Below are 26,086 nucleotides of genomic sequence, written 5' to 3'. Positions count from 1 at the left end.
TTACTTTTTAGTTTCATTGATTTATTGTTAACATGCTCTAGTTTTATTTTCGTGGCCTAAGTCACAATTAGAACTCTTAAGAATGGGTGTGGTATATTAGTTGCCTACTAAAATTTCTGGAATTTTTTAGTGCTATTGTTCTGGCTTCCCTTAATGATCTTTCAAGTACCACAAATATAAGTATGCCTTGATTTATGCTTCTCTTATATTGTTAATGGATTAGATTTTTTAAAATTTGAGATCCTTTTTTTTCTGTTGACTTATGCATTTAAAAATTAATATCAAAAATGAAACTAGCATATATTAAAAGGGAAGTTATTGTTCCTGATTAATATTAATGATATTCTAATACTGCTTTAAATTTGAGCACTGACAGTTAACATAGTGAGACATAGAAAACTTGTAGTTATGCCTCTAAATTTTCTTATTCTTGAAAAGGCACCAGACAATTCCATTGAATAATATAGTACTCTTTTACTTTTAATTCTTTACCTTATTTTATTATTTGATAATTAGTGAAGTAGTTCCAAACAACTTACTTCATATATATATGTACATTTTATATCTAAAAAGATTTAGACTTAAATTTCAGGTTGATCTGTGTCTTTTAAAGTCTAATGATATAATTAATTAAATCTCTGTTGTTTGGTACTGCATTGTTTGTAATTCTCAGAGTGACCGCACAGCCACCCCAAAAGAGAGAGGTTATTTTTAAGCTGTTATACAGATGAAGATACTGAAGCATAAAGAGAGTAAAGTAACTTGCTTAGAGAGGAATTATATCATTATGGTTAAGAGCAATTACTTATCCTCTCAGAGTCCAAGTTTACTCATCCATAAAATTGGTATCATACGATTTTTAATGCTTAGCACATAGTAGGTGCTTTGTAAATTATAACTGTTATTTACCTAGGATTTATAACTAATAAGTGAAAGTGCTAAGATTGAAATCCATATCTGTCTTATTTCAGAGTTTACGTTATTTCTATTAAGCTATCATGCTAGCAGGATTTCTTAAATAACTTTCAAGAGCTTAAGATGACATTTTCCCTTGTACCTTTCAAAGCTTGCTTATTATTTGAAGGAATAATTTTGTAAAGTGAAGAATTTTTGACATTCATGATTATATTCTCATTTATTATTACATAGAACCTCCTAAGTTCGATTTGACTATATTAGCAAACCTTTTAATTTTCAAACTCTCGACTAAGTTTATGAACAATTTTTTTCATATTTTCTATTACGGCTAAAACCATAGTAAAGAATAGCTTCATACTTCATACTTAGCTTCATACATAGTAAAGAATAGCTTCATGCCTTTTCGTATGATTTGCAAGGATTTCGAAGCTACCAGGTCGTCAGAGGTCTTGATTCCATATTACAACATGGGATCCTAGAATTGGAAGGGACTCTATAGGACATTTAGTTACTATCCCCTTGTATTACAAATGAGAAGCTAGTTATAATTGGGACTACAACCCAGGTCTTCTACTTAGAATTATTATTTTTTCCATTACTTTATCTTCGATTACTTGAAAGGAAAGCTTTATTCCTGAATGAATAAAATTAGTTTTAATTTCTTATGCAGTAGTGATTGTCTTTTCTAATGAGTTGTTTATGTACCCGCCCTTGCCCCCGCTTTCTTTATAATTATATTTCAGAAAGTGGAAGCTCAAGAACGAGAAGATATTCTGGCTGGAATGGCTGGAAGAACAATAAAAGGTAAAGTTGGCAAACCTAAGGTGAAGAAACTTCAGTTGGATGAGACTATGCCCTCACCTTATGGGAGGAGAATCGTTCCCGAAATCACTGCTATGAAGGCAGATGCCAGCAAAAAGTTGTTGAAGAAGAAAAAGGTATGACATAGCTCTTGTTTTAGATCATTGGTAGATTCTACCTCCATAATTATGTATATGTGTATTTTAATTTTACTGTGTGTTTAAATAATGCTTTATTTTGTTTCTAATATGTTCACTTTTGATAGGAAGTCATTTATTCTATGAGAGCATTTGATCCATAGAAGGAAAACATTAGTCAAGGACCCACATATATAAAGAGCTACTTAAGTCCTTCTCAATGTCTTTCTCAGTCCCTCTCAGTGTCTTTACTCTGTCTCTCTCACTGTCACTGTTCCTGTCTGTCTGTCCCTTGTAGTCTCTCCTAGGCTCTCTCTCTGTCTCTGAGAGGAGACCCCACTCTGTCTATGGAGTGTCACCCCTTCTCTAATAAACTTTCCCTTTGACTCAAAAAAATAAATAAACCCAACTACCTTGATTCCATTTTTAAAATGAGAGATAAAAATACTCCTCTTGGCAGCATTCTAAATTAAAATTATGGAACAACAAAGAATGTATATTAAATTTAGAATATAAATTTTAGTACTATATCTTGACCAATTAAGAAAGTCTTACAAAGAAAAGGATCTGTTTGGCTTTCAAAGTAAGCTATCATCTTTTACTATTTATTTGTTTTTACCATTTGTTAAAAAATCATCACTCACATCCTATGTCATTGGTATTGATTCGTGCTATTGAAGGTTTAAATGTATGAGACTCACTTACCCTTCATCAGATGGGCAAGAGTTAGCCAGAAGAGGGAAGCATTGAGAAGACTTTTCAAAGGAAAAGACTTCTGAGGAAACAGGAGGCATGATGTTCTGAAAGCAAGAGGCTTGTTTTTCTGGGCAGGTTGATTTTAGAACACAGGAGTTATATAGATGAATGTGTCCAGCAGAGATTGGGGAATGAGCCTAAGCGATGGGGTATGAGATTGGAGAGTTCTCTGTACAGAGCTAATATTTGAAGCATGGGAGCATTGTGGTATCAGAGAGATCAGTCTCTTCTAATGTTCTAATGAATTGAGGCCTGTACTACTTCCCTGTCTCTTGGCTCCCCACCACACAGAGCTTCATTTGCACATATGCACTTGCTTTTTCCTTAGGAAAATGGCCTCTCTCCTTTTCAGTTGATGTTTGTCAGATTTAGTGTTCATCACTCTTTCTTCACCTTTCATAGTCCCCTTGGGTAACATCATCTATGCTCAGAGCTTTTTCCACTCACATGATAACTCTCAAATTTATGTTCATAAGCTTTTCAGGAGCGAGAGGCTAATAATATAGCCATATGAATGCCCAGACCCCTTGAAACTCAACATTTATGAAACTGGACCTATTATCCTAATTTTAAAACTTCTTTTTCTACCTCTATACCTTATCTGTTACTGACATTATCATTCATCACTAACATAAGCCAAAAACTTGGGCATTTCCCCATTTAATGGTAACTAAATCCTATTGGCTGCCCATGAAGCAATTCCAAAATCCACGTCTTTATCTTGGTTCCCATTGACACTATCTTAGAATTTTATGTTTTCTCTGAGATAATTTAAAGTGATCCTCTTAATTAGTCTTCCTGTCTTTAGTCATCTAATCATGACTTCTACCTTTCTCTACTTCATTCCTCAGTCTTGCCTCTTACTACTAAAGTGATATTTCCAAAAAGTAAGTCCAATGATTATACAAACACTTAAAAGTTTTCAATGACTCCCCACAGACTAAACAGACTCCTATACACTGTAGTTTAGCATCTACATGTCTCCCTGTGTGTTTGTTAACTGCTCTTTCACCTTGCCTTGAATCCTAGCAGACTATTTGCAATTCTCTAAACATAGTATGGTGATTCATGCCTCTGTATCTTTTGCCTGGAATGTTCTTTCCTCCTTCTTTCTCCTGACCTGGCAAATGTACACCATTACTTCAAAACCCAATCAGAAAGGCTCCTTTCTAGAGTCTTCCCTGACTCTGCTCTAGGCAGAGTTGCTCACTTCTCCCCATGGGTAACTGTTATACTTCCCTCTATATTTATTATTTGTATTGTAATGACTTGTCCTCCTCTTTCCCCCATCCCACAATAATCTTAGAGTTGCAGGGCTTTGTCTTATAATGGCTAACAGTGCATGACATGCATTGCTTCTTTTCCTTCAAAAATCTGAAGATTTTTTTCTTGTATATAGAGACCTCAGTTATAGTAGCTTATTTGCAGGTACCTTTTGGTGTGCACAATTATTGGTCTGAAAGTCCCTTTGATAAGCAAAAGCTGCCTTCTTATTTTTTATGGTTGCTTTTGAGTAGCTATCATCTCATGTCGTGTACCACAAGATTAGAGTGGTAAGCAATGTCATTTGCTACACCTAAATAAAGTAAAACATGGTCTGATCCAAGTCATCTATTAAGACCTCATAGAATTACATTTGTTATTTTTACTCATCTGATATGAAGAAGCAATCTATTGGCTGGAAATGTATCTCTAAAATATATGGTGTTAAATTAACTTTAATTTTTACTCATGGTTTGGTTTTCTTTTTAATTTGTAGGGCGATCTTGATACCACAACAGTAAAAGTGGAATTTGATGAAGAATTCAGTGGAACACCAGTAGAAGGTACAGGCGAAGAGGCATTGATACAGTCAGTGCCTGTAAATAAAGGTCCCAAACCCAAAAGGGAGAAGAAGGAGCCTGGTGAGTATTTGTTACAAAGTTTGAGTGTGAAAATATATATATGGGGTATTAGTAGCTTCTTTTGATTGTGCTGTTTTCCTAATAGTTAAAGCAATGTCTCCAGTGTTTATGAACATTTGTTATTTTTATAATGAACTTTTCATTATAACAGTTTTATTTTTACTAATGACATTTGTATAAGTATTAATACATATTCTTCTTTTGTTTTAGGTACCAGGGTGAGAAAAACACCTACATCATCTGGTAAATCTAGTGCAAAGAAAGTGAAGAAACGGAATCCTTGGTCAGATGATGAATCCAAGTCAGAAAGCGACTTGGAAGAAACAGAACCTGTGGTTATTCCAAGAGATTCTTTGCTTAGGAGAGCGGCTGGTATTGTGATACATTTTATATTTAGTTTATTGTATGTTATAATTTGACCAAGTTAGTATTACTCATGTACATTGGTATTATTAGTATTACCAATGTTAACTAAACCATTAGTATTTCAGAAGTTATAGTTCATGAACACAAAAAATTGCATTACAGAATGATCTTTTCTAGGAAAGTTGGACATAAATTTTTCTAAAGTGAATCATATTTTCTTATTGATGTTTATTATATAAAGCTTGGGTTATATTCCCTGCATAGTTTAAAGATTTTTGGTAAAAAAATGTACATTGGTAGTATACCAAGAGTGATGGATCAATAGAAGTACTTCATAGTTTTGTTTTTGTTTATTTTCTCCCTCTTGTATCATGTAAAAGTTCCTTCTACTTTAGGAGTCTGATTCCATGCACATAGCATAATTTAGATAATTGCAGTGATAGAATTAGTTTGCTGAATCCCATTTTACTATTATATATATTGCTGTTAAGCATGTGATTTGATCCTTTCTGAATATTCATTAACTTGAAGTCTTCAAATAATTAAAAACTGAGTGTCCTATTTTATAGAGATTCTTCTCAATTTTAAGTCCTAATTTACTTAAAATGAATGATACAGAATTATGGTTGTTTTGTCTCTGGAAGATACTTTTTAAATTCTTTGGTTCTCTAATCACAAAAATGATTGAATTTCTTTTTTTAATGCCATAGGTAGTATAATATATGTGAATTTTTAACATGTGTAACACATGAAATTTAATGTATTAAATTAAATACTTCAAAAATGTACTTAATACTAAAATTTATCCATACATCTAAAATGAAGTAAAAAAATTACATAGCATCAAAATGATTTTTAAATTTTATTTCATAACTTATGCTAAAAAGTGTTTATTTTATTATACCAAACTGTCTTTCCCCAGTTGGTACCTTTTTATACATTATATTAAATTATTGTTTGCTAATATATTGAGGTCTTATCTTTATTTTTCCTCATTCACTTAAAAAGTTACTACTGTTATTTTTTATAAAACTACCATGAATAGAAGATAGAAGTTTTTATGCAAAAGGTTAAGAGAAAGGTTAGCACTTTCTAAAGGCCTGTAAAATTTGTCTTTTGTAATTGCGGAAATTATATTAGTAGTTACTTTTACAGTGGCCCTAATGACTACTACTGTTTTTGAGTATTATTTAAGTATGACAAGCAGTATCCTAGTAATTAATCCCATCAGTATATGCTCACTTAACATGCAGCATTATTATTCCATAGCCTCCTGGGAAGTACAGGTGGATGGATGTTAATACTATCCAAATAACTGAGGCCCAAATTGTTGGCTTTTATTCTCTAAATGCTTGTCTTCCCCCCCGCCACCCCTGTGTATTTTTAGTGATAGCTGGAATATTTTTCAAATACATTATTCATCATCATATTTCATGTGGATAAAGCTGGATTTGATTTTAACATTCACTTTCATTTTTCTCCTAGCTGAAAGGCCTAAGTACACGTTTGATTTCTCAGAAGAAGAGGATGATGATGCTGATGATGATGATGACAATAACGATTTAGAGGAATTAAAAGTTAAAGCATCTCCCATAACAAATGATGGAGAAGATGAGTTTGTTCCTTCAGATGGCCTAGATAAAGATGAATATACATTTTCACCAGGCAAATCTAAAACTACTCCAGAGTAAGTAATGGAAACTACTGCTATTCAGCTATATGGTGCAGTTAGCTTATTAGGCATTTGTTAAAGGTCTTATAGTAAGCTCTAAGAAATTGTTATTATTTTAGGTAAGGTCCTACTCTCGAATCAGTAAATTTGGTTAATATCGCATCTGTTTACATAACTGTTGCTATAGTTTAGTTTAGAGCATGGGTTGGCAAAATTTTTTCCATAAAGAGCTCAATAATAAATATTTTAGGCTTTGCAGGCCATGTGGTCTCTGCCACAACTACTCAGTGCTGCCATTGCAGAAGAAAATAGCCATAAAGTATGTAAAAGAACTGATAGTCGTGTTTCATTAAAACTTCATTTACAAAAATAGGCAATAGGGACATAGTTTGACAACCCCCTGGTTCAAAGAAAAGTTACTAACTAAATCTTTAGAACTGGGAAGTTTAGTTTTTCTCCTAGCTTTGGCCTTGGTCTATTTTTCTTGCCTCTGATGAATGTGAACACTTACATGTAGGATGTGAAGTATGTGAACTATTTCAGATTTTTTAAGGAAGTATTTTGCCACCTATTATAAAGAAGTATTTTACCACATGCAGTCTAGGATCAGAAATAGGATTAATGCCTATTCTGATGGAGATTCTGACTTTCTCCTTGGATTTCTGCCAATAATTTAGTGATATTAAATTCTGGAATGGTTTTATCAACCATAAAATTTAATTTAGAGATATTTTGAATAACTAAATTTTCACTAAGTTTCCATTCTCTTATGGTAAATCATTGGTTTGTCTGGCGTCTGTGTGTGTGTATGCACACTTGTGCATATGAGAGAGAAAAAAAGAGTTTGGTTTCCCAGTCTTCAACAGAGAGAAACAAATCAGAGAACAAAAGTTTGTTCTGTGATTATAATTTTGCAGTACATATTACATATAATTTATCAAGGTTGAAACCAGATATTTAAATTACATTGTGGTGTTTAATTTTTCTTTCTAATAGAAAATCTTCGCATGATAAAAAAAGTCAGGATTTTGGGAATCTTTTCTCATTTCCTTCATACTCTCAGAAGTCAGAAGATGGTATGCTCATTTAATCTTTTCATTGATTACTTATTGTATTATGCTATATTTTAGTGAAGAAGAAAAAACTAGACAAATCATTAGGTCGTGATTTGATTTCAGGATTTTTTTATGAGTAGATAATTTATCTTGTTTTTATACTTTCCTCAATGTAATAAGGTTTGTTTGCTTTTCCAGAAGTGATTCCCAACTGCTTTGTCAAAATAGATATTATGAAAGCACTTAGGTGGATAGGCAGATGCTAACTTGTATGTGTGTAGGGAGTGTTATGTGAATGTAGTGTTTTAATGAGAGAAAAATACAGAAAGATATTTTGGAAGATTGAAGCTTGAGTTTCATGGCATTGTGAATGTATATATGATATATTTTTTTAAACTATAACAGTAACAATACGCAAATTTGTTTTACTAAACCCTTCATAGAAGGAAATTTAATCAGGGCATATATTTTTTATCTATATTTTTGTGTGTGGAATCTTTAAGGTCAAAACAATCTAGACTGAATTATTTACTGTCTTGTATTTTTTAATACACATACATATAGACAGACATATATAGATCGTATACATATACATAGGTATATGTTTTTTATGTATAGACAGATATGCATTTTGACAGCATATCAAAACAGTTATATAAAACGATTGCTTACATCCAAGTAGCCATTTTAAGTCTTGTTTTGGTTTCAGGGAGGGAGGGGATTGATTAATTAAATTAGAGTGTGAAAGTAAACTGGATAAGCCTACATACTTTTAAAACTAATCTTCAGTGCTTTAAAATTGGTTTAAAAGGATGAATACTTACTACTTTTTTAGATTTGACCATTATTTGTTATATTCATGTAATGGTTAATAGCACTAGATGTATAGATACTAAAATAATCACAGTGAGAGCTTTTTCTTAACTCATTTTAAAATAAATCATTGGTATTTGTTTTTGAAATTGTCAGTTAAGTTTTAAATGATTAGCATTTGGGACTACTAAGAAATTCCATTTCTTTATGCATTTCTTTATTGTTTTACAATAGAGTTAACATTTTTGAAATATAACATTATATTTATTTATATTTTTTTATTTTCAGCCATTTGTATATTGTGGATTATATGATCACAAAATAGAAACTTATAAGATCAAATACCTAGCTAAAGAGAAGTCATCACTAAAAAGAATTAAAGTTTAACTATTAAATGGTCCTTACAGAATCTCTTTACTGAAAAAAAGCTTTGTAATTTTAGATTCAGCTAAATTTGACAGTAATGAAGAAGATTCTGCTTCTGTTTTTTCACCGTCATTTGGTCTGAAACAAACAGATAAAGTACCAAGTAAAACAGTAGCTGCTAAAAAAGGTATGTACTTATATTTGATTTTGTTAAGCATTGTATAAACCATGTAGAGATAGTTGATGTTAAAAGAAACTTAATATAATTTGAAACTATTGGCACTGGGACTTCGCTAGAAAATAGTTATAAATGTGTATAAGGAGAATCCCTCTTGTTTTCTAACCACATAATTTTAAAAATTATTTTAAGACCTCATTTTAAAGCTATTGTAATTAAAAAATAATACCATGTGTTGATACTAAAGATAGCTTTCTAGTAAAGCTCTCCTGTCATTGGTTGTAAAATAGATTTAAATTTTGTCTTACTAGTAGCCTGATTGTGTTATCTATGTAGGTCATGCCTTAATTCCTCATGTGGAATGATTGGTCTGTTCAGTTGGGGTCCTCATTTTCTTTGTGAGTCATGCAACTTCTTTGTTTCCATAGCCTTAGACTGTAAATGAAACACGAATTCATGAATCTATTACGAGTACCAAGGTACACACCTTGGTGTTTTTGAAGGAGGTGTCAGTATCAGTTTAAAAGATAATTGCTACTTCCATAGTAAGTGAACAAAAAGTATGAACTGTCCTTTCAGGATCTCAAAAATGCACAACAGACAATACCATTGTAGACACACGTGTTAGATGTAGCAGAACAACAATAAAAGGCCCCACTTATTCTGAATGCACTAGGACCATGATGAGAAATTAGTTGGCTGCACGAACCTCTCTAGTTAACACATTGGGTGCCCCACCCCGACCGTATCTCTTCACCCTTACCTCTTCAGTGCATGTGGACCAATGTCTGTATTTCTTTGCTTCAGGACTTTCTCTTTCTTGCTGTGCTGGAATATTAACATTTCCCCAACACAGCCACCAGTGACTGAAGATAGCTGGTCTGCAAATATCCTAGTGCTCTTGTTTCTCTGGGATGTGTTTTACACTGGCTCATGGGATTCCTCATGGGATTAAGCTCCCACAGTGATGACAGGCTTGATATAACTTACCCTTTACTGACTGCCTTCTCTTAATTGTCCCATTTTTATATTACCTTTCCTTTATCTCTCAAATAAATACTTGTATTTGAGTCTTTCTTATGGTCAGGTAGGGTCTACTTCTGGGGAACTCAAACCAAGGCAGGCCGAATAATTTCCCTTAAAGCATCTTTTATCATCTTCATATCAGCATCTTATAACCACCCTGATAACTTGGGAGCCATATCAGTTCTTTCAACATATCAACCTGTTTGTTTCATCAAGTCGTTCACTCCTATTCAACCTATGAGTTAGAGTTTAGCATTAACTAAAAGGATAGCATATCATAACACCCATTCTGTTTGGTTGTTTCACAGTAGCTGAACTAGCCTTGTGACAGTTGACTGGGTGACATCTGTGTGGTGTGATTTCAGGGATCCCAGCAAGCCCTCAGCCTTTTTCCAAAAACACAATTCCCACAAAATATTGTTTCAAGGAGAAGGATGCATCATGTCCCTCTGAGGGATCATATATGTTAACTCCAAATTACATAAATATTATACAAGCTAAATTCTGTAACTCTAGTCAGTTTATAGCAAAAAGGCCAGAGTACTCAGATATTTGACTTACATTTACTCGGTAGAATTGAAAGTGCCACCTAACACTGTAAGCCTGGAAACTCTTCCGAAGAAAAAAGGTGGCCCCTAGACCATCCTGCTATGTCAATTCCATTAAAACAAAATTCATTAAAATGAAGGCCTTTGGGTCTATTTACTACATTTCTGGAATTTTCATATTTCTTTCCACATAAAAGTGCTAAGTCTGAATTTCTACTTTTGAGTGGAGCAATGCGGTTTCCATTCATGGTATTTGAAGGTCCCATAAAAATGTTTTTTTTTCTTTCCTCTAAAATAAAAGTTAAAACCTAATATGCGGTTGTACTTGGGTTATAATTACTGTCATTTTTTTTGTCTTGACTATATTTTTAGTACTGCTTTTTAAAAGTTACTGCCTAATTCATTTTAAAGGCCCTCATTTAAAATATCACTTGAATTATCAAAAGGCAAATTATACATAATTAAATAAAAAGCATTTTATCATCTATGAGACATCATTTGTTCTTACATTGGTACCAAGTGGAGAGAAACTATTATTTAAGGATATTCAATTTCATAGCAGCTGTAAGAAATACCATTGTTATAGGATTCACTTCAGCTTGGTTTGTTGGTAAGTATATTACGCTGATTTAAGAAATGGAAATTTGCTTAATAGGAAAACCATCTTCAGATACAACCCCTAAGCCCAAGAGAACTCCCAAACAGAAGAAAGTAGAGACTATAAACTCTGACTCAGATTCAGAATTTGGCATTCCAAAGAAGACTACAACACCAAAAGGTGAGGATATCTTTGTATAACCCTCTAACTTATGCCCTGTGGAAAATATTTAGTCTCTTCTAACTCACTGAATTTAGAGAGACTGAGTACACATTTTAAATTGCTTTACTCAATAAGCAATGTTTCTTGTTTCTAAGAATCAGTGCTAAATTAGAGTCCAAAGGAAACAATTGAGTCTAGCCATTTTGTTTTACAAATTAAGAAATTGAGATTCAGAAGAGGTTAAGTAAGCAATTTGCATACCTAGGAATGGTTCCAAGACCCTCATGCAGGTGGCTCACTAGAAGGAGTTATTAAAAAGGTGGATGAAGGCTCTTCACTAGCTAAAGTGAGAATAGTTGGAGTAGGCTGGCGCTAGGACTTAGAACTTTTTGTTTATCTAGGTAATGAAATAGCTATATCCCACAAGGCACTAGTACCCAATCTCCCTGGTACCCCTTCTTTGTCTTCAGGATCTAGAAAGTTCTGACAGATGCTTTTAAAAAAAAAGTAAGACATGATTTTCTCTAAGGGTAGCTGTTCAGCCTTTGATCCAAATGACAGATATTATCAACATGTTTATTTTATTTTTTAAAGTCGTGGTTAGGATAAGGAGATACAGACCTAACAGGGAAACAAGAGAGAATGGGGTGGGAGGCTGGAAAAGAAACGTGATTGGGGATATCAGTACTTATGGTGCACACAGTTTGAAACCTTTATAAATATAAAAGTGACATTTTGTTGCTTCATTTGCTCAAATATGATAGCCCAAGATCATTTAGGCTATCTTTTAGTAGTACAATCTGGTTAGTCATAGCTTTTAAGGAATTTTAAAAAATTTAGAATTGCAATCGAGTTCCATTTTTTTTCTTTCTCTCACTGCCATCACTGTAGGATGGAGAACATTTAAATATTACCTTTGTCTCTTCCTCCTCCAATGATGAGAATAAGAAGTTAGGTAGATAGAAAAAAAAAAAAAAAGGCTGCATGTGCTCATTCTAGGTCTGAGAAGGAATATGGATTTGACAGATTATTTCCTGATTAATACTGGGGGGTTTATTCTAAGATTCTGCTACTTAAAATGGGATCTGCAACTAGTGTATGATAAATAAAATTTAGAGTAAGGATTTATACCTTTCTAATTTGTGTTAATAAGAAAGTATATTTTCTAGTAATTCATATTTGAATATATTTTTAAAAGAATTGATCCATGAAATATCAGAAACTATTAATCACATACAAAACAAAGAGCACTCTTCCAAGAGATTTTTTCCTTTCAGGCCCAAGGACAACATGTGTACAATGTGAATGTTTTCTATTATGTATCAGGGGCTTGGTAATTAAAATTTGTCTTGAGGACTTTCCAACTAGTTTAAACGTATTTGTGAAATACTCTTTAGTCATGTCAACTCCAGAACTGAAATGATGCTGCAAATTGCTTCTACATCATTCATATTAAGAGATCAGGATTGCAGTAAATGATTGGGGATGCCAAAGAAGTAAAATACAGTATTTTTACCTTAACCTTGCACTTAACCTTGGGAGAAAAAAAACCATTTGTATCATTTTAAGGTAAAGGCCGAGGGGCAAAGAAAAGGAAAGCATCTGGCTCTGAAAATGAAGGTGATTATAACCCTGGCAGGAAAACATCCAAAACACCAAGCAAGGTAATCAGGAACATTTTTTTTAACATCTAGTTTTGTTTAAGATGATTTATAAATGGCTTAATTCACTTACTATACAGCATTAAACCTAGCATCTTTTAGCTATAGGGGGTTGTATATGGTTGAAGAATTATTCAAGTCTAAATCTATATAATCAGGACTCTTTCTTGCATAAAAGTGTGGCATAAATGAGCCTACTTAATTAAGACTGTTTTATCCAGTGAGCTATAGAAATTACATGCTACCTGTCTGAAATATTTTTGTCAGACCAAATAAAGGATATTCCTTTATTTGACCAGGGCTAATTTTATTTTTTAAACTTGAATTCATTTGACTGCAGCTAATTTTCCCAATTAGTCTGGTCCTTCTCCAGAAGTATACTCTTTTAAGTACACGAATAACATCAGATATCTCCCTTTTTTCTCTCTTTTCCATTGAAACTTAAAAATATGAATGTAGATGATTTTAGTTTTATGCTGCTTTTCACACTCACCTCTTCCATCCAGTCTTATACACCTCTGGTCCATTTTGGTGACTCTTCTCTGAATTTTTATAAACACAGTGTATACTACATACTGTGCACAAGTCTTGTTTTCCTCTCATGAATTGATAGGTAGTTACAAATTAAACAATTTGAATTTTTACTAGTCTGGGCATTGTGCATATTTGCTGGGTAATATAAATTCTAAAAGAAATAAGTAATGGTGATAAGTAATATAAGATCACTGAGGTGGCTAATAATTATACTTAATTCTTTTTTCCTTCATAAAAATTATTAGGTAACTGGCTTTACACTTAAATTAGCATTACATTTATGATTTTAAAAGCACCATTATTTTATAATTCCCAATGCAAGTGAAGTGAAAGGAATGAGAATTCTTTTTAACATGAGTCCTTTTTTCCCCTTAACTTTGAAGTTTGAAATCTATTTTTTGTTGTTTTGTTTTTAAATATCTAGAAACCGAAGAAAACATCTTTTGATCAGGATTCGGATGTGGACATCTTCCCATCAGACTTCACTTCTGAACCACCTTCTCTGCCACGGACGGGTCGGGCTAGGAAAGAAGTAAAATATTTTGCAGAGTCTGATGAAGAAGAAGATGTTGATTTTGCAATGTTTAATTAAGTGCCCAAAGAGCACAGAAACATTTTTCAACAGATAACTTGTGTTGTCCTTTTGTCTTTTCTGTCTCAGACTTTTGTACATCTGGCTTATTTTAATGTGATGATGTAATTGATGGTTTTTTATTATTGTGGTAGGCCTTTTAACATTTTGTTCTTACACATACAGTTTTATGCTCTTTTTTACTCATTGAAATGTCATGTACTGTCTGATTGGCTTGTAGCATTGCTATAGACTGCCGTGCATTAGCACAGATTTTAATTGTCATGATTGCAGACTACAGACCTGCTTTTTGAAATGAAATTTAAACATTAAAAATGGAACTGTTTTCTCTGTCTCTTTACTGAAAATGAAAGTGTAGTGAAAGCTTCCACACACCTTTAAAATAAATATATTTTATTCTTTGCCAGGAGACTCCATGGAAAAAGGTAAACAGTATATGAACATAGAAAGCGTTGGTTGTTAAACAATCTCAATGTACAAAGAGAGCCAGTGAAAGTACATCACAGACTTGCTAATATATCAAAAAAAAAAAAAAAATCCACTAGTGCTTAAATGAGAACTAAGAAACTGACACTTGTATCTGTTAATCACTCTACCACAGCTTTCACTCTGCTTCATAGTGATTGAACAAGGTCAAAGGATGCAGATTCTCTGCCCATGCCTTTGGGAGTTAATGTTATCTCCTGGGCATCAAGAAGGCTGGGTGAAAAACCCAGTATCAAGCATGAGTCAGGAAGGACACGAGAGTTACATGGTACAGGTGGTAGCCCAGCCTGCTAATTATCCCAAGAAATTTCCCTAATGGCCCATGAATAGGTAAACAAAAACTTACTAACACTGAAAAGTGTTTTTGCCTTGGAGGCTATCGTTATTGTAAAAATGAATCTTTAAAAAAATTATGTAGTATGTCATTAAACAAGTAATAAACCACTTTTAATTTAAAGTGACATTAACAATTGAACAATGACATTTGATTAACTGAACTGGCAGTTACACTGATACAGAATTCTCTTCTGCTAGTACAGTGAATTTGTATACTTTTACTGGGCAACATGAAATAAAAGATGCAGTTTGAAAGCATCAAAAGAGCAAGGACAAGCTTCCATACTAACTAAATTAGAATATCTTTCGCCTTATCTTGTCATACTGTACAGTAGTCCCATTTCCTTACCTTGATGTCTTGATTATTCTGTGAAAGCAAGACAATTATCTTTTTGAATCTTTCTTAGCTGGACACGTACAGTAGTCTGTTTCAGAACCTTGGTGTCTTGGCTATTTTGAGAATGCAAGACAAAAGGAAAGCACCAAACATACAGTATAGAAAGAACAGAGCCATATTTCTGTATGTACAAAGTCTTTGAAACTTAACCAGGAGTAAATCATTTTGACTGGGTCTTTGCCATGCAATCTTGAGTGTTCAAAGAGGAAAATAGAAGCTTTTAACTAGTTTCTGGTTGCATGAAATGGCTGATTTTTAGAATTTAAAAAGTTTGTATTTCTAGGTAAGTTAGACAATGGGGAGTATATATTGATACATACGAAAACTTCTTGGTCCTTCTTGAGTTTTAATATATTTTCAGTCCAAAACTAAGCAGCAGTAAAAATGTTTTTTTTTCCTTGCATTTTAAATCCCGGAACTGAAGGTACTGGGGAATGTTTGAAGTAGATGAAAAGTGTCTTATTGCACCAATGGTGACTGACTGACACCGCTGTTTTCCACTGAGCTGGGTGAGATGCTGGGACTGTGCTCTGCTGTATTCCCACTTGAACTTGGGGTTAAGGGTTCATGTCCTTCAGAATTCTCCAGCATTTCCTGAATGAGAGGTGGCATCGATCCAGGAATTTCCATTTTCAAGGTAATTACACGTTCTGCACCTTTTAAAAAGAGAGCACAGAGATCTGGTAGAGATATGGGGGTAAGCTAAATGAGGATCCACTTTCATCTACTTTAACAAGGGTGAAAACTGCTACCAGTGCCTCCCAGAGCCCGTCCTGATTTTACAGCATTAAAATATTTTACTTTATAGAAAAGCAGCAGCCATGTGGTGACATGTTTTAATTTGATATTTCCATGCCTCAGTTAGTTTCAGGAAACAATATCAGTCTATATTTACTTAACATAATTTACAAACAGAAGTTCCTGATAAAAGACCAGAAAGAGTGTATCTTGAAAATGAGACAGTTGAAAGGAAACCAGTAACCAACAAACAGAGGAAGTGATTTGAGTAATAAATTGGGGTGATTATCAACTGCACTGTCCAATACAGTAGCCACCAGCTACATGTGGCTGTTTAAATTTTTTTAAATACAATTAAGAGAACAGTGCCTCAATTGCATTAGCCACATTTCAAGTGCTCCAGAGCCGCATATGGCTAGTGGCTACTATATGTGACAATACAGATAATGGAATATTTCCCTAATCACAGTAAATATTAGTATTGGTCTAGCTAGAGATAGAGAATGACAGCAATAAGTTAAACAGCTTCATTGTTTTGAAATCAAAAGACATCATAATTATAATGGTCAAGCACCAGTATCTACTGTTTGCCTCTACTCTTAATCCCATGCTCCGGTTGAACTTGTCTCATCGAAGAAACCTCTTAGAAGGAAATCAAAGATTGAGACTCTTTGTCAAACAAGTTCACTGCTTTTAAGCACTTTCTGAAATGTGGAGTTTGTTCCTTGGCTCACTGAGGTCTTAAGGGATGGACAGAGTAGGCGAATGGGGAAAACAATAACAAATAACATCTGGTACCAGGGATGGCTGCTGAGTTTTCTCTCTAGATGGGAAAACCCTTCTCTAACACTCAACTGTGACACATTTCTAGGCCCTTCTATAATTGTCGAATTGCCACATAAACTGAAAATCACACTAGGCAAACAATATACTCAGGAAGGCAGGAATCCTTTTGCTTAGAAGTGTGGGGAAGTAAATCTGACTATATAAGAGAGCAATGGCTACATTGATTGAAAGAGAAACTTAACCAGTAGCAATTACCCTAAGTAAGTACTATATGCATTTTTCTCAAGGTTTGGATGTTCGGGAAAAACTGAAGTCAAGTTTACATAAACCAGAGCATGTGTGGAAGGCTGGAATGAAATGTATAAAAGTAGAAAATAGTACATTCTCTTGAAAAGCTTTTCAGATCCTTAATCATCGGAATTTTAAAGCTCTCATAATCTAAGATCATTGAATAGGGTAAAATTTGAGGTATTTTTTTTTTTTTTAAGGCGAATACTATTACTTTTGATTTCAATGAGAAATGAATTCTAAAACAAAAACAACAAAAAGGTATCTTATCAGATGTCCTAAGTTAAAACATGGGGTTTAAACGCAGTGAAACTCAGGACGCAGGCCCACTTTGGAATACCGTGCAGACCCTAAAGACACACCTTTAGCGCTGATGCTGCGGAGATCTGTGATTTTCATTAAGATCTTTGGAAACATGTGCGGCTTGCTGGGTCGTCTCTTTCTGATGTAAATTTTTAGTGCTTCCAGCAATGGTTCTTGTAGCTTGTCTACTTTTGTTGGTTCCTCAAGGTCCTGGCGGTCTAGATACCAGAAATAAAATAGGAAATAATTAGTATCGGACAGAAAGAGTTATGCACTTTCAAGGCTAGATGGTTTCTTTCCATTTCCACTCTTCTTTGTTCCTACTATACTATGACTTTATTGATTTGATGATCCAATCACAGATACAAATTTCAAGATATATGCAACTGCTTTAAGCTGTGATACTTGAAAATGACTGTCCCCCTATTGGTAGAGAGTACATTTTGATGGCTGGCTGCTTTTGTCCCAGGGATAAAATTACTTCTCATGACCAGAAGATGTCACTACTGAACTGAATTAAAACAAACCTTGAGCAGGATGGTTATAAAAAACAAGGTAATTTGGTCCCCTAATTAAAGCCATTACTTTCTAACCACTTATGATTCAGCCTCCTGCGAGCCAGTAGGGGTCACTATAAAGAAAGCTGTATTTTATCTCAGTTCTTCAAAGGTTGGTAGGGGGCCAACCCAAAGACTTGTATTCCCAGTCACTAAATTAGCAAATAGCATATGCAAGTCATCATTAAAATGTCCCTAGGCATTTTATTTTACAATAGTCTGATTCCACCTTTTAAAAAATACCTGTGGCAATTGGAGAAATAGTATTTTGGTATTTCAGAGCAGAAAAATCCCAAATACATTATAATTTATAACAGTGTGGAAAAATGCAACAAACTCCAACCATGCATGCCTGGCTTTATTCCTATGTCTTTTTCCAAGCAAAACAACTCCAAAATGGAGATGAGGAATTTCCTATAAATTACAAGTGTAAGTTGTTCTTCATGGAATCTCATGAGGGTTTTCTAGGTAGTTGGTACCTCCACAGATTAAGCAGATGGCACTGAGAAGGCCTGTTTCTGTGTCATCCATTTCCAAAGGCAGGAGCTGGTTGGCAAAGGTGAACACAAGGTCAGTCAGAGGACCAAATCCAGCATTGTGCATCTGAGTTCGATTTAGGGTAAGGCCATCTGAAAAAGTCATGGTGTCTTGTTCTGGGGTATATCTGGTGCAAATTCTAAGGATCTGGAAAAAAAAAAAAAAAGCAGATTTGATGGGTCATCAAAGCTGGCCTGTCTTGACAGCATGAATCAAATCTAGGCAGGTGATAACGAGGGTTTCCAAGGAGCTCCTGCATCACATGAATTCTATACCCCTCTCAGATGTTGAATGTCTTCGGCTCATTCATTAATAGAGTATAGAAGTCAAAATGGATTAAAATTACTTTAGGGAATAATAAATAGGGCAAAAGAAATTTTGAAATATCTGTGCTAAAAGTAATCTATTGGAGTCAAACATTTACTGAGTACCTACTTATGTCCCAGGCGCTGTGCCAGGTGCTGGGGATAAAAAAAATAAGATTCTGTTCTTTTCTTTTTAAAGAGCTTACAGCCTACTCTTTCCATAAGGACAATATCTATCATTTATTACATGCCTAGTGTATATCAAGTGTTACACATGCCCTACATTCAATCTTTCGAGTGACTCAGTAAAGTGAATTATTTTATAGATTAGGGATGGAAGGCTCAGGAAGGTTAGGGCATGTACCCAGTGTCACACAGTTAACATGTGGCTTAATCTGATTCAAACCCAAGTTAGGCTTCCTCTTCCATGATGTCTCTGATCACACAGTTCCAAGACAACTATAATGCAAGGAGCAGGAGTGAAACCAGCAAGGAGCTAGGGAGTTCAGAAGAAGGGAAGCTCAGATCTAGTCAGGGGGAATCAAGAGCAGATTGATGGAGAAGAGGCAGCAGTTCGACTAAGCGCAGATGTATAGGTGGAATTTCTATAGGCAAGAAGCCTGGGTCACGTTACTACAGTCTCCCAATCCCGCCTGACATGCCCTTGATATATGGCTCTGCTAGCTACCCTAGGACACTTGCTACCATGCAGTCACCTGCTCAATGCTTGTGCCTCTGGGCCTTGCTCAGAGCATAGTAAACTACAAAAGGCCTTGTTTCTGTGTATAAGCAACCCCAGCTGTGTTACTATTGCCCTATCAATCCCAACTGCTGGACGGAGCTCCATGTATCCAGAGCGCTTATCCACCCAGAAGCACATTTTTGCATCAACAACCATGAAGGCCCCTCTGCCAGTCGGGTTTCCACACTTGACTTTTCCCTCTGCAAAAGGCTCGGAGCTCCTTGAAGCACAGAGAAATTAATTCCACCAAGACAAGAGTTAAAAAAACCCAGTAAGTTTAAGGGAGATCAGAATTTTTCCCAGATGCTCAGTTGATAAAAATGTCTTCTTCTCATCAAGAAGACATTGGAGTCAGATATCTCCTGAGAGGAGAAGGGTGAATGATTAGCACACCTCACCTCCGACACAGAGTGACAGTTAATGTTTAAAGATAGTTACTGTTTACGACTACATGCCAGCAACCATGCTACACGTTTTTATATATTACTTAATTCTCTCATCAGCCCATGAGTTAGGTATTCTTATGGTCCCACTTTATAGATGAGAAAACAAACCCAAGTAGCTTATTTTAGGTCAAGTCACTACTAGGTGACATGATTCACTCTCTGTCTCCAGTGACTTGGCTCTTAACTTCTTCTCCACAGCCATCTCATTTCACTTCACCCAAACTCAGATGCCTCACTAAGGAGAGATGACCTCTGGCCTGGCACTGATTTGGATATCAGCCTCATTTCTCTGGGCTGGGTGCCTTTGTGCAGTGCACAAACCTGCATAGCTGTTCACGTGACCTACCTGGTATAAAGGTGCATATGGCCTGTGGCCTGTATCCTACAAACTTTTCATGTGTAAATCAGGACATGTCCTCGAGCTCCTTAAATGTTCCTATTGTATGATTAATCAAGTGGCGCAATGAACAGGAAAGTACCCCATCATGAATGCAAGTAGTTTTCAAAACATCACAAAGATTCCTCTTCATTGGCTGCTGGTCATTTTCACCTCTCAGATAAGTTTGCCCAGGGACCTGTCTGAGCCAGCTGAGTCATTTCCTCTGAGTTCCTGACTGGCCAACCTGCTGTACTTCGTCTTAGTAGCTGCTGGGGTAGGAAGTCATTCCCAACTTCAGGCAGCAAAGGCAGAAGCTTTACATCCTCCTGAAAGCCCTGGAATATGAAGTGCAGTGCTCAAGGTCACACAGCTAATGGTGCCAAAGCAGGACCAGGACTCTTAATGCCCAGCTCAGTGTTCCGTCGACCACCTGAAGAAACACAGGAAGCACCGCCTACGCAGGGAGCTCTCATGTGATGGGCAAAGTCAGTGTGCTCAGTATTCATGGGCTCAAAATCTCCAGAAACATTTCCAGTTTGGAATGAAATAGGTACTAAATAAGTTTTTACAGCTTTAGTGCACTGCCAAAATGGGAAAGCATGAGATCTGTCCTGCAGGAATGAGACAAACCGGATATTTGTTGGAAAGAACTAGGCCAGGATTTAAGACAGTTGCAAGCTGTCAACGGCTCACTTAGAGATCCAAGTCCAAAGTACAGGGCACAAACGTCTCCTTCGTACTGTTCCCTTTGGAAGGGTTTTCCTCTGCAAATGCTGGAAAATATTTGGATTCTGATGAAGCACTGAAACTACGTACTGTTGCCTCTCTCTCTAGGAAGTCCAAAACCAAAACCAAGTATAAATGGGCCATCCTGAGAGGAAGGCACATGGCCCGAGATGGAAGAATGCTCAATGTCTTCTTTTATCAGGGAGCTTCCGCCCCACCCTGCCCCCGCTAGGCCCAGTGGGCAGGCAGCCTCCACACGGCTCAGGCCAGGCCTGCCATGTGGGAAACCAAGGAGTTTCATTTTGTCACACTCAAGTCAAATGTCATTGGCAACCACCAAGTGCTTCTCCAGGATTAAAACGCCCTTTGTTTAAAGGAGAGTATTTCATCTGGAAAGAGGAACACGCAAGTCCCATGAGATGGGTGAAAAATAGCCTAAGCAAGGCTGACTCACCAAAGAAGGGCCCTGTCAGATGACACAGAGCTCTGTTGATGGGCAAAGCTGGTCCATCTCAGAGTGAGAGGGGCCCTCTCTTCCTGCCTTCAGCAAAGACAACGGATATCTTTCCACTGCTTTCTGGGTGCTTCCTGAGAGCAGACTGCCTGAGGCATGAGCCCTGGGAGGATCTGAGCACCCGACATCCCATAGGCAGAGCAAGGGACTTGTCCACTTCTCTCCTTGTCCATATGACCACCCTAATCCAAGCCACCGTTGCTTCTCTTCCAGTGAGGGCCTCTTAACCATTCTGTTATTTCCACTTTTGCTCTTGGAGCCAGAGCACACTGTTCAAAACGTTCATCAGAAAAGACCTCTCCTCCCCTGCTAAAACTCCTCTGATGGCCCCTAGTCATCTTTAGATATTCAAAACGTTCATCAGAAAAGACCTCTCCTCCCCTGCTAAAACTCCTCCGATGGCCTTTAGTCATCTTTAGATCTTTAAAATGCAGCCTTCTTCCTGTGGCCTCCATGGCCTCAACTACCTCACCACTGTCCCTCCTTTCCCCTTGCTCATTAACTTTGGGTCATATCGGTCCTCTTTGTGAATCTCCAACTCATTGTTGCTTCAAAGCATTTGCATTCGCTGTTCTGCCTTTGATGCCTTCCCCTTGATTTTCATGTGGCTGACTCTTCCTACTCAGAGCTCAGCTCAGATGTCACCTCCTCAGAAAGCACAGTGAACACACATTCCTGAACCCATTACCTCCTATCATATCGCCTTATTTTGGAGCGGAAATGGGATATAAAATTGTTTTAAAATTGAGGTATAGCATGCATGGTGGTTTTAAAATATGCCCACAAATTTGCTGCTACTGGTCCTTTAAGGAAGTGGAGCGTCATTCTCCTCTCCTTGAATGTGGCCTGGACTGTGATTTGATTCTAATGAAAGAATACAGTGGAAGTGATGGCGTAACTTTGGAGATGAGGTCATAAAAGGCATCATGGCCTCTTCCTTGCTTGGTCTCTTAAATCTCTAGTTTTGGGGGAAAGCCAGTTGACGTGTCATGAGGACACTTAAGCAATCCCCACAGAGAGGTCCACATGGCAAGGAACTGAGCCCTCCCATCACTAACCAGTACTAACTAAGCACATATAATAAGCCACCTTGGAAGCAGCCCCTCCAATCCCTGTCAAACCTTCAGCTAATGCAGCCTCAGGCCCGTGCCTGGACTGCAACCTTATGAACACACTGAGCCAGAACCAACCAGCTAAAGTCAGGTCCTCACCGGCAGGGACCGTGGGAGATAATAACAATTATTGTTTTAAGCTGCTAAGTTTTGTGGTAACCTGTTACACTGTAATAGATAACTACGACGACATATTTGCCTTGAGCTATGCACACACTTGAGTGTAGCTGAATGCATTTTCCCGAAGTATACACCTGTGTAACCACTGCCCAGAGCAAGATACGAATGGCTCTACCACCTATAGGCTCTCTTGGCCCCTCTCAATCAAACCTCTTCCCCCAAAGTAACCCTTACTTTGACCTTTATTCCTGTGGATTAGTTTTGCCTGTTCTGGAACTTTAGATAAATGGAACCTCACAGTATAGTCTCTCTTGTGTCTGGCTTTTATTCATTCCATACCAAATCCATGAGATTTTCCAGATTAGCGCAGGTAGCAGTAGTTCTTTTTCATTGCTGTGTAGTATTCCATAGCATGAGCAATCACCCTGCTTTATTTTCTCCACAGCACTGTCTCTTTCTGAGCTTACTGACCTATCGCCTTCTAGAAGATGAGCTCTTAGAAGGAGCCTGATCTCTATTTGTCTTGCTCTCTGCTGTTTCTTTAGCACTTAGGGCAATGTCATCCACACAGCAGGCGGCCAATGAATACCTGTTGAATAAATGAACTGGATCCCCTCTTCAGAACCTCTCCCACCTCATAAACCCTGGAGGGGGCATCCATGGATTTCTAAGTTTTTAGGCAAAGGAGAAAGCTCAAATCGCTCACCCATCTCAGCCTCTGCACTAATTGTGTTTGGCAACTGTGGGCAAATCCTGATCTGATTTGACTATTTATCCTCTAGTGCTTGTGGGAATGTCGAAGTAGTGATAATAATAACAATAGCACATACAGAGCTGTGCACGGCCGTCTTCCCTGGCAACACACAGTACCTATTGTATGAGCTCATGGGAACAAAATGTTTTCCCCAGTGGGACCTGCCACCAGCCTGCCTTTCTTTCCTGGGAAGGAAATGCACATGCTAGGTGCATGAGACTCGTCTTACAGTGACTGCTTCCTAGACCAGCACTCTAGGAGCCATTATTTTTAAAATGTTAAGAGAAACATAGAATTAAATTTAATAGCATATTTAATTTAACCTAATAGATCCAAAATATTTTTGTTTCAACATGTAATCAATATAAAAAATCATTAAGGAGATATTTTCCATATTAAGTCTTTGAAATTCTATGTGTATTTTACAATTACAACACTTTAGACCACAGCCACACTTCAGGGGCTCAACAGCTACAGGTGGTGTGTGGCTACCCTGTTGGGCAGCACAACTTCAAATCGTGTGTGTGTGACAATCTAGGCTTACCCAATACTGATACTCATGATAGCTAATTTAAAGGAGCACTCACTATGTGCCAGGTAGTATGCTGAGTGTCCCACAGGCATTAACCCAATCGAGTCTCCCAACAGCCTTATTAGGAAGGAGCTACTATTATACCCATTTTACTAGAAACATAATTGAGACTTACAGAGGTCACATAGCTTCCCTAAATTCATACAGTTTCTGGGTAGCAGAGCTGGAATTTGAACCCGGGGAGTCTGACTCCAGAGCGCACCCTCCCGACCGCTACACCGCCTGCGTCACACTGGCTTCCAGGGACTGCCGGGGTAACTGCTCCACACCCACAGGTGAGGAAGCCAAGACTTAGACACAAGACCTCCTCATGGTGGCACAAGTGGCCAGAGGCAATGCTGAAGCCTGAACTTGGGCTGTGGGCCTCCAAGGCCAGACCTTGCTCCTTTCCAGGCTGGGGTCTTGACTCTGTTGAGTCCCTGGGAGGGCGCAGAGGGACAGGTTCATGTGGGAATGGCCCTCCATGGCTGTACAGCAACAAGGTCCCCAGGACCTCAGGAGCTACAGGTCATGTTTTGAAGTCATGCAGGGCAGTCACTTTGGCGTCACCAGAAGCCAGGTGCTGCTGTGAGTGGCATGGGAATATTTTCCTTGGGGAAGTGAGGGTAGCAGGTGGCAGGACCCAAGGAGGCCCTGCGTGTCCCACAGGGAAAGACCTCACATTTGCAGCTTGCATAGACGCAATACCCAGAAGGCAGCCCGTATCCTGGAATTCCAATTTTGATCTTGAATTCATTTGCTCATCCATCCTTCCATTCATTCACAAATATCCACAGAATGTCTCTTTTGTGCCTGGAACTCTGCCACAGTGACCAACCCCAACATGGTTCCTGCCCTCACTGAGCCAACGGTTCAGTGTAGAAGACACTAGTAAATACATTTCTAATTATAGTACAAGATGTTTTAAGTGCAACGTGAGAGACCAATGAGGAGGGAGGAAGAATCGAGGGGCTGGTCAGGAAAAACGTTTCTGAGGAGGTGGCATTTAAGCCGAGATGAGGAGTTGGCCAGGAAGGAAGAGGTAGGTCGGGGGTGGGGATTGAACGTAGGATAGTCTAGATAAAGGGACCTCTGGGGAATCCCTATGGGCCTCTGGCTTCCAGTTGGGCCTTGGCTGCCTCATCTGCAAATGTGGATGATAACAGAATCCCCTGGAGGGTACAGCGAGGCTTACCAATAATAACATGCAAGATAATCGAGGCCTAGGATGTTCCAAACACTGTCACGCCCTCTATGCACACTCATTTCATTCTTTTCAGACCCTGAAAAGAAGCTTCTGTCATAACCTTCATTTTCAGTATGAGGCAACTGAAGCTCAGAGAGAGAAAGTAGTTTTCCCAAGGTCACACAGCTAGTAAGCCAGATTTTGAACCGAGGCAAGCTGGCTTCTGAGACCACACTGGTAATGACTACCAACACCCAGGGTGAGCCAAAGGGAAGCTGGATTGATGTGGAGCCATGCAGGGCAGGAAGGGGTTGGCGAGATGAGCGAGGTAAAGGTGGGGCTGGTCGAAGGGCTGGTCGAAGGGCTGGTCGAAGGGCTGGACTGCAAATTCCGGGAGGACAAAGCCTCATCTTTCCTCTGCCATCACATCGCCAGTGTCTGGCACATAGTAAGTGCTCATTAAATATGCATGGGATTTCTTCCTTCAACCTACAATTATTCATGCTGTATGACAAGACAGACAGAATGAACATCTGAAACAAAAGTCAGACCATGGCGCTCACCCCTGGTCAAAACCCAGTGACTCCTTACGACACAGAGAATGAAAATCCACGTGCACACTCAGGCCCCATTTCCTCTCGGATCCAGGTCCTCGGCTCCCCTCACGCGTTCCCCTCCAGGCACACTCACTTCCTCACTGCTCCTCTCCCACCACC

The 26,086-nt window shown here is 37.4% G+C and overlaps 2 protein-coding genes across 4 annotated transcripts in view; one reads left to right on the top strand and one right to left on the bottom strand.

Annotated features, from left to right (window-relative positions):
* The window catches only part of TOP2B (DNA topoisomerase II beta), a 58,119-nt gene extending 43,707 nt beyond the window's left edge, over nt 1-14,412 (top strand). For both annotated transcript variants that reach the window (XM_011358180.2, XM_023532267.1), the window contains exons 28-36: nt 1,662-1,856; nt 4,372-4,516; nt 4,727-4,888; nt 6,368-6,569; nt 7,551-7,630; nt 8,865-8,975; nt 11,196-11,318; nt 12,870-12,964; nt 13,920-14,412. In XM_011358180.2, the coding sequence (XP_011356482.1) occupies nt 1,662-1,856; nt 4,372-4,516; nt 4,727-4,888; nt 6,368-6,569; nt 7,551-7,630; nt 8,865-8,975; nt 11,196-11,318; nt 12,870-12,964; nt 13,920-14,087 (1,281 nt within the window). In that variant the 3' untranslated portion in view covers nt 14,088-14,412. The remainder of the gene's footprint in view (nt 1-1,661; nt 1,857-4,371; nt 4,517-4,726; nt 4,889-6,367; nt 6,570-7,550; nt 7,631-8,864; nt 8,976-11,195; nt 11,319-12,869; nt 12,965-13,919) is intronic.
* Nucleotides 14,413-14,463: 51 nt separating this feature from the next.
* Nucleotides 14,464-26,086, bottom strand: part of RARB (retinoic acid receptor beta) — a 166,374-nt gene continuing 154,751 nt past the window's right edge. For both annotated transcript variants that reach the window (XM_011358287.2, XM_011358352.2), the window contains exons 6-8: nt 18,458-18,662; nt 17,481-17,639; nt 14,464-15,962 (exon numbers count right to left, since the gene is read on the bottom strand). In XM_011358287.2, coding sequence (XP_011356589.1) covers nt 15,766-15,962; nt 17,481-17,639; nt 18,458-18,662 — 561 coding nt within the window. In that variant the 3' untranslated portion in view covers nt 14,464-15,765. The remainder of the gene's footprint in view (nt 15,963-17,480; nt 17,640-18,457; nt 18,663-26,086) is intronic.

Source organism: Pteropus vampyrus, unplaced genomic scaffold (genome assembly GCF_000151845.1).
Source record: "Pteropus vampyrus isolate Shadow unplaced genomic scaffold, Pvam_2.0 Scaffold1, whole genome shotgun sequence".
Lineage (NCBI taxonomy): Eukaryota > Metazoa > Chordata > Mammalia > Chiroptera > Pteropodidae > Pteropus > Pteropus vampyrus.
The sequence above is the reverse complement of the archived record's forward strand: the minus strand, read 5'-3'. Positions and strand labels throughout refer to the sequence as shown.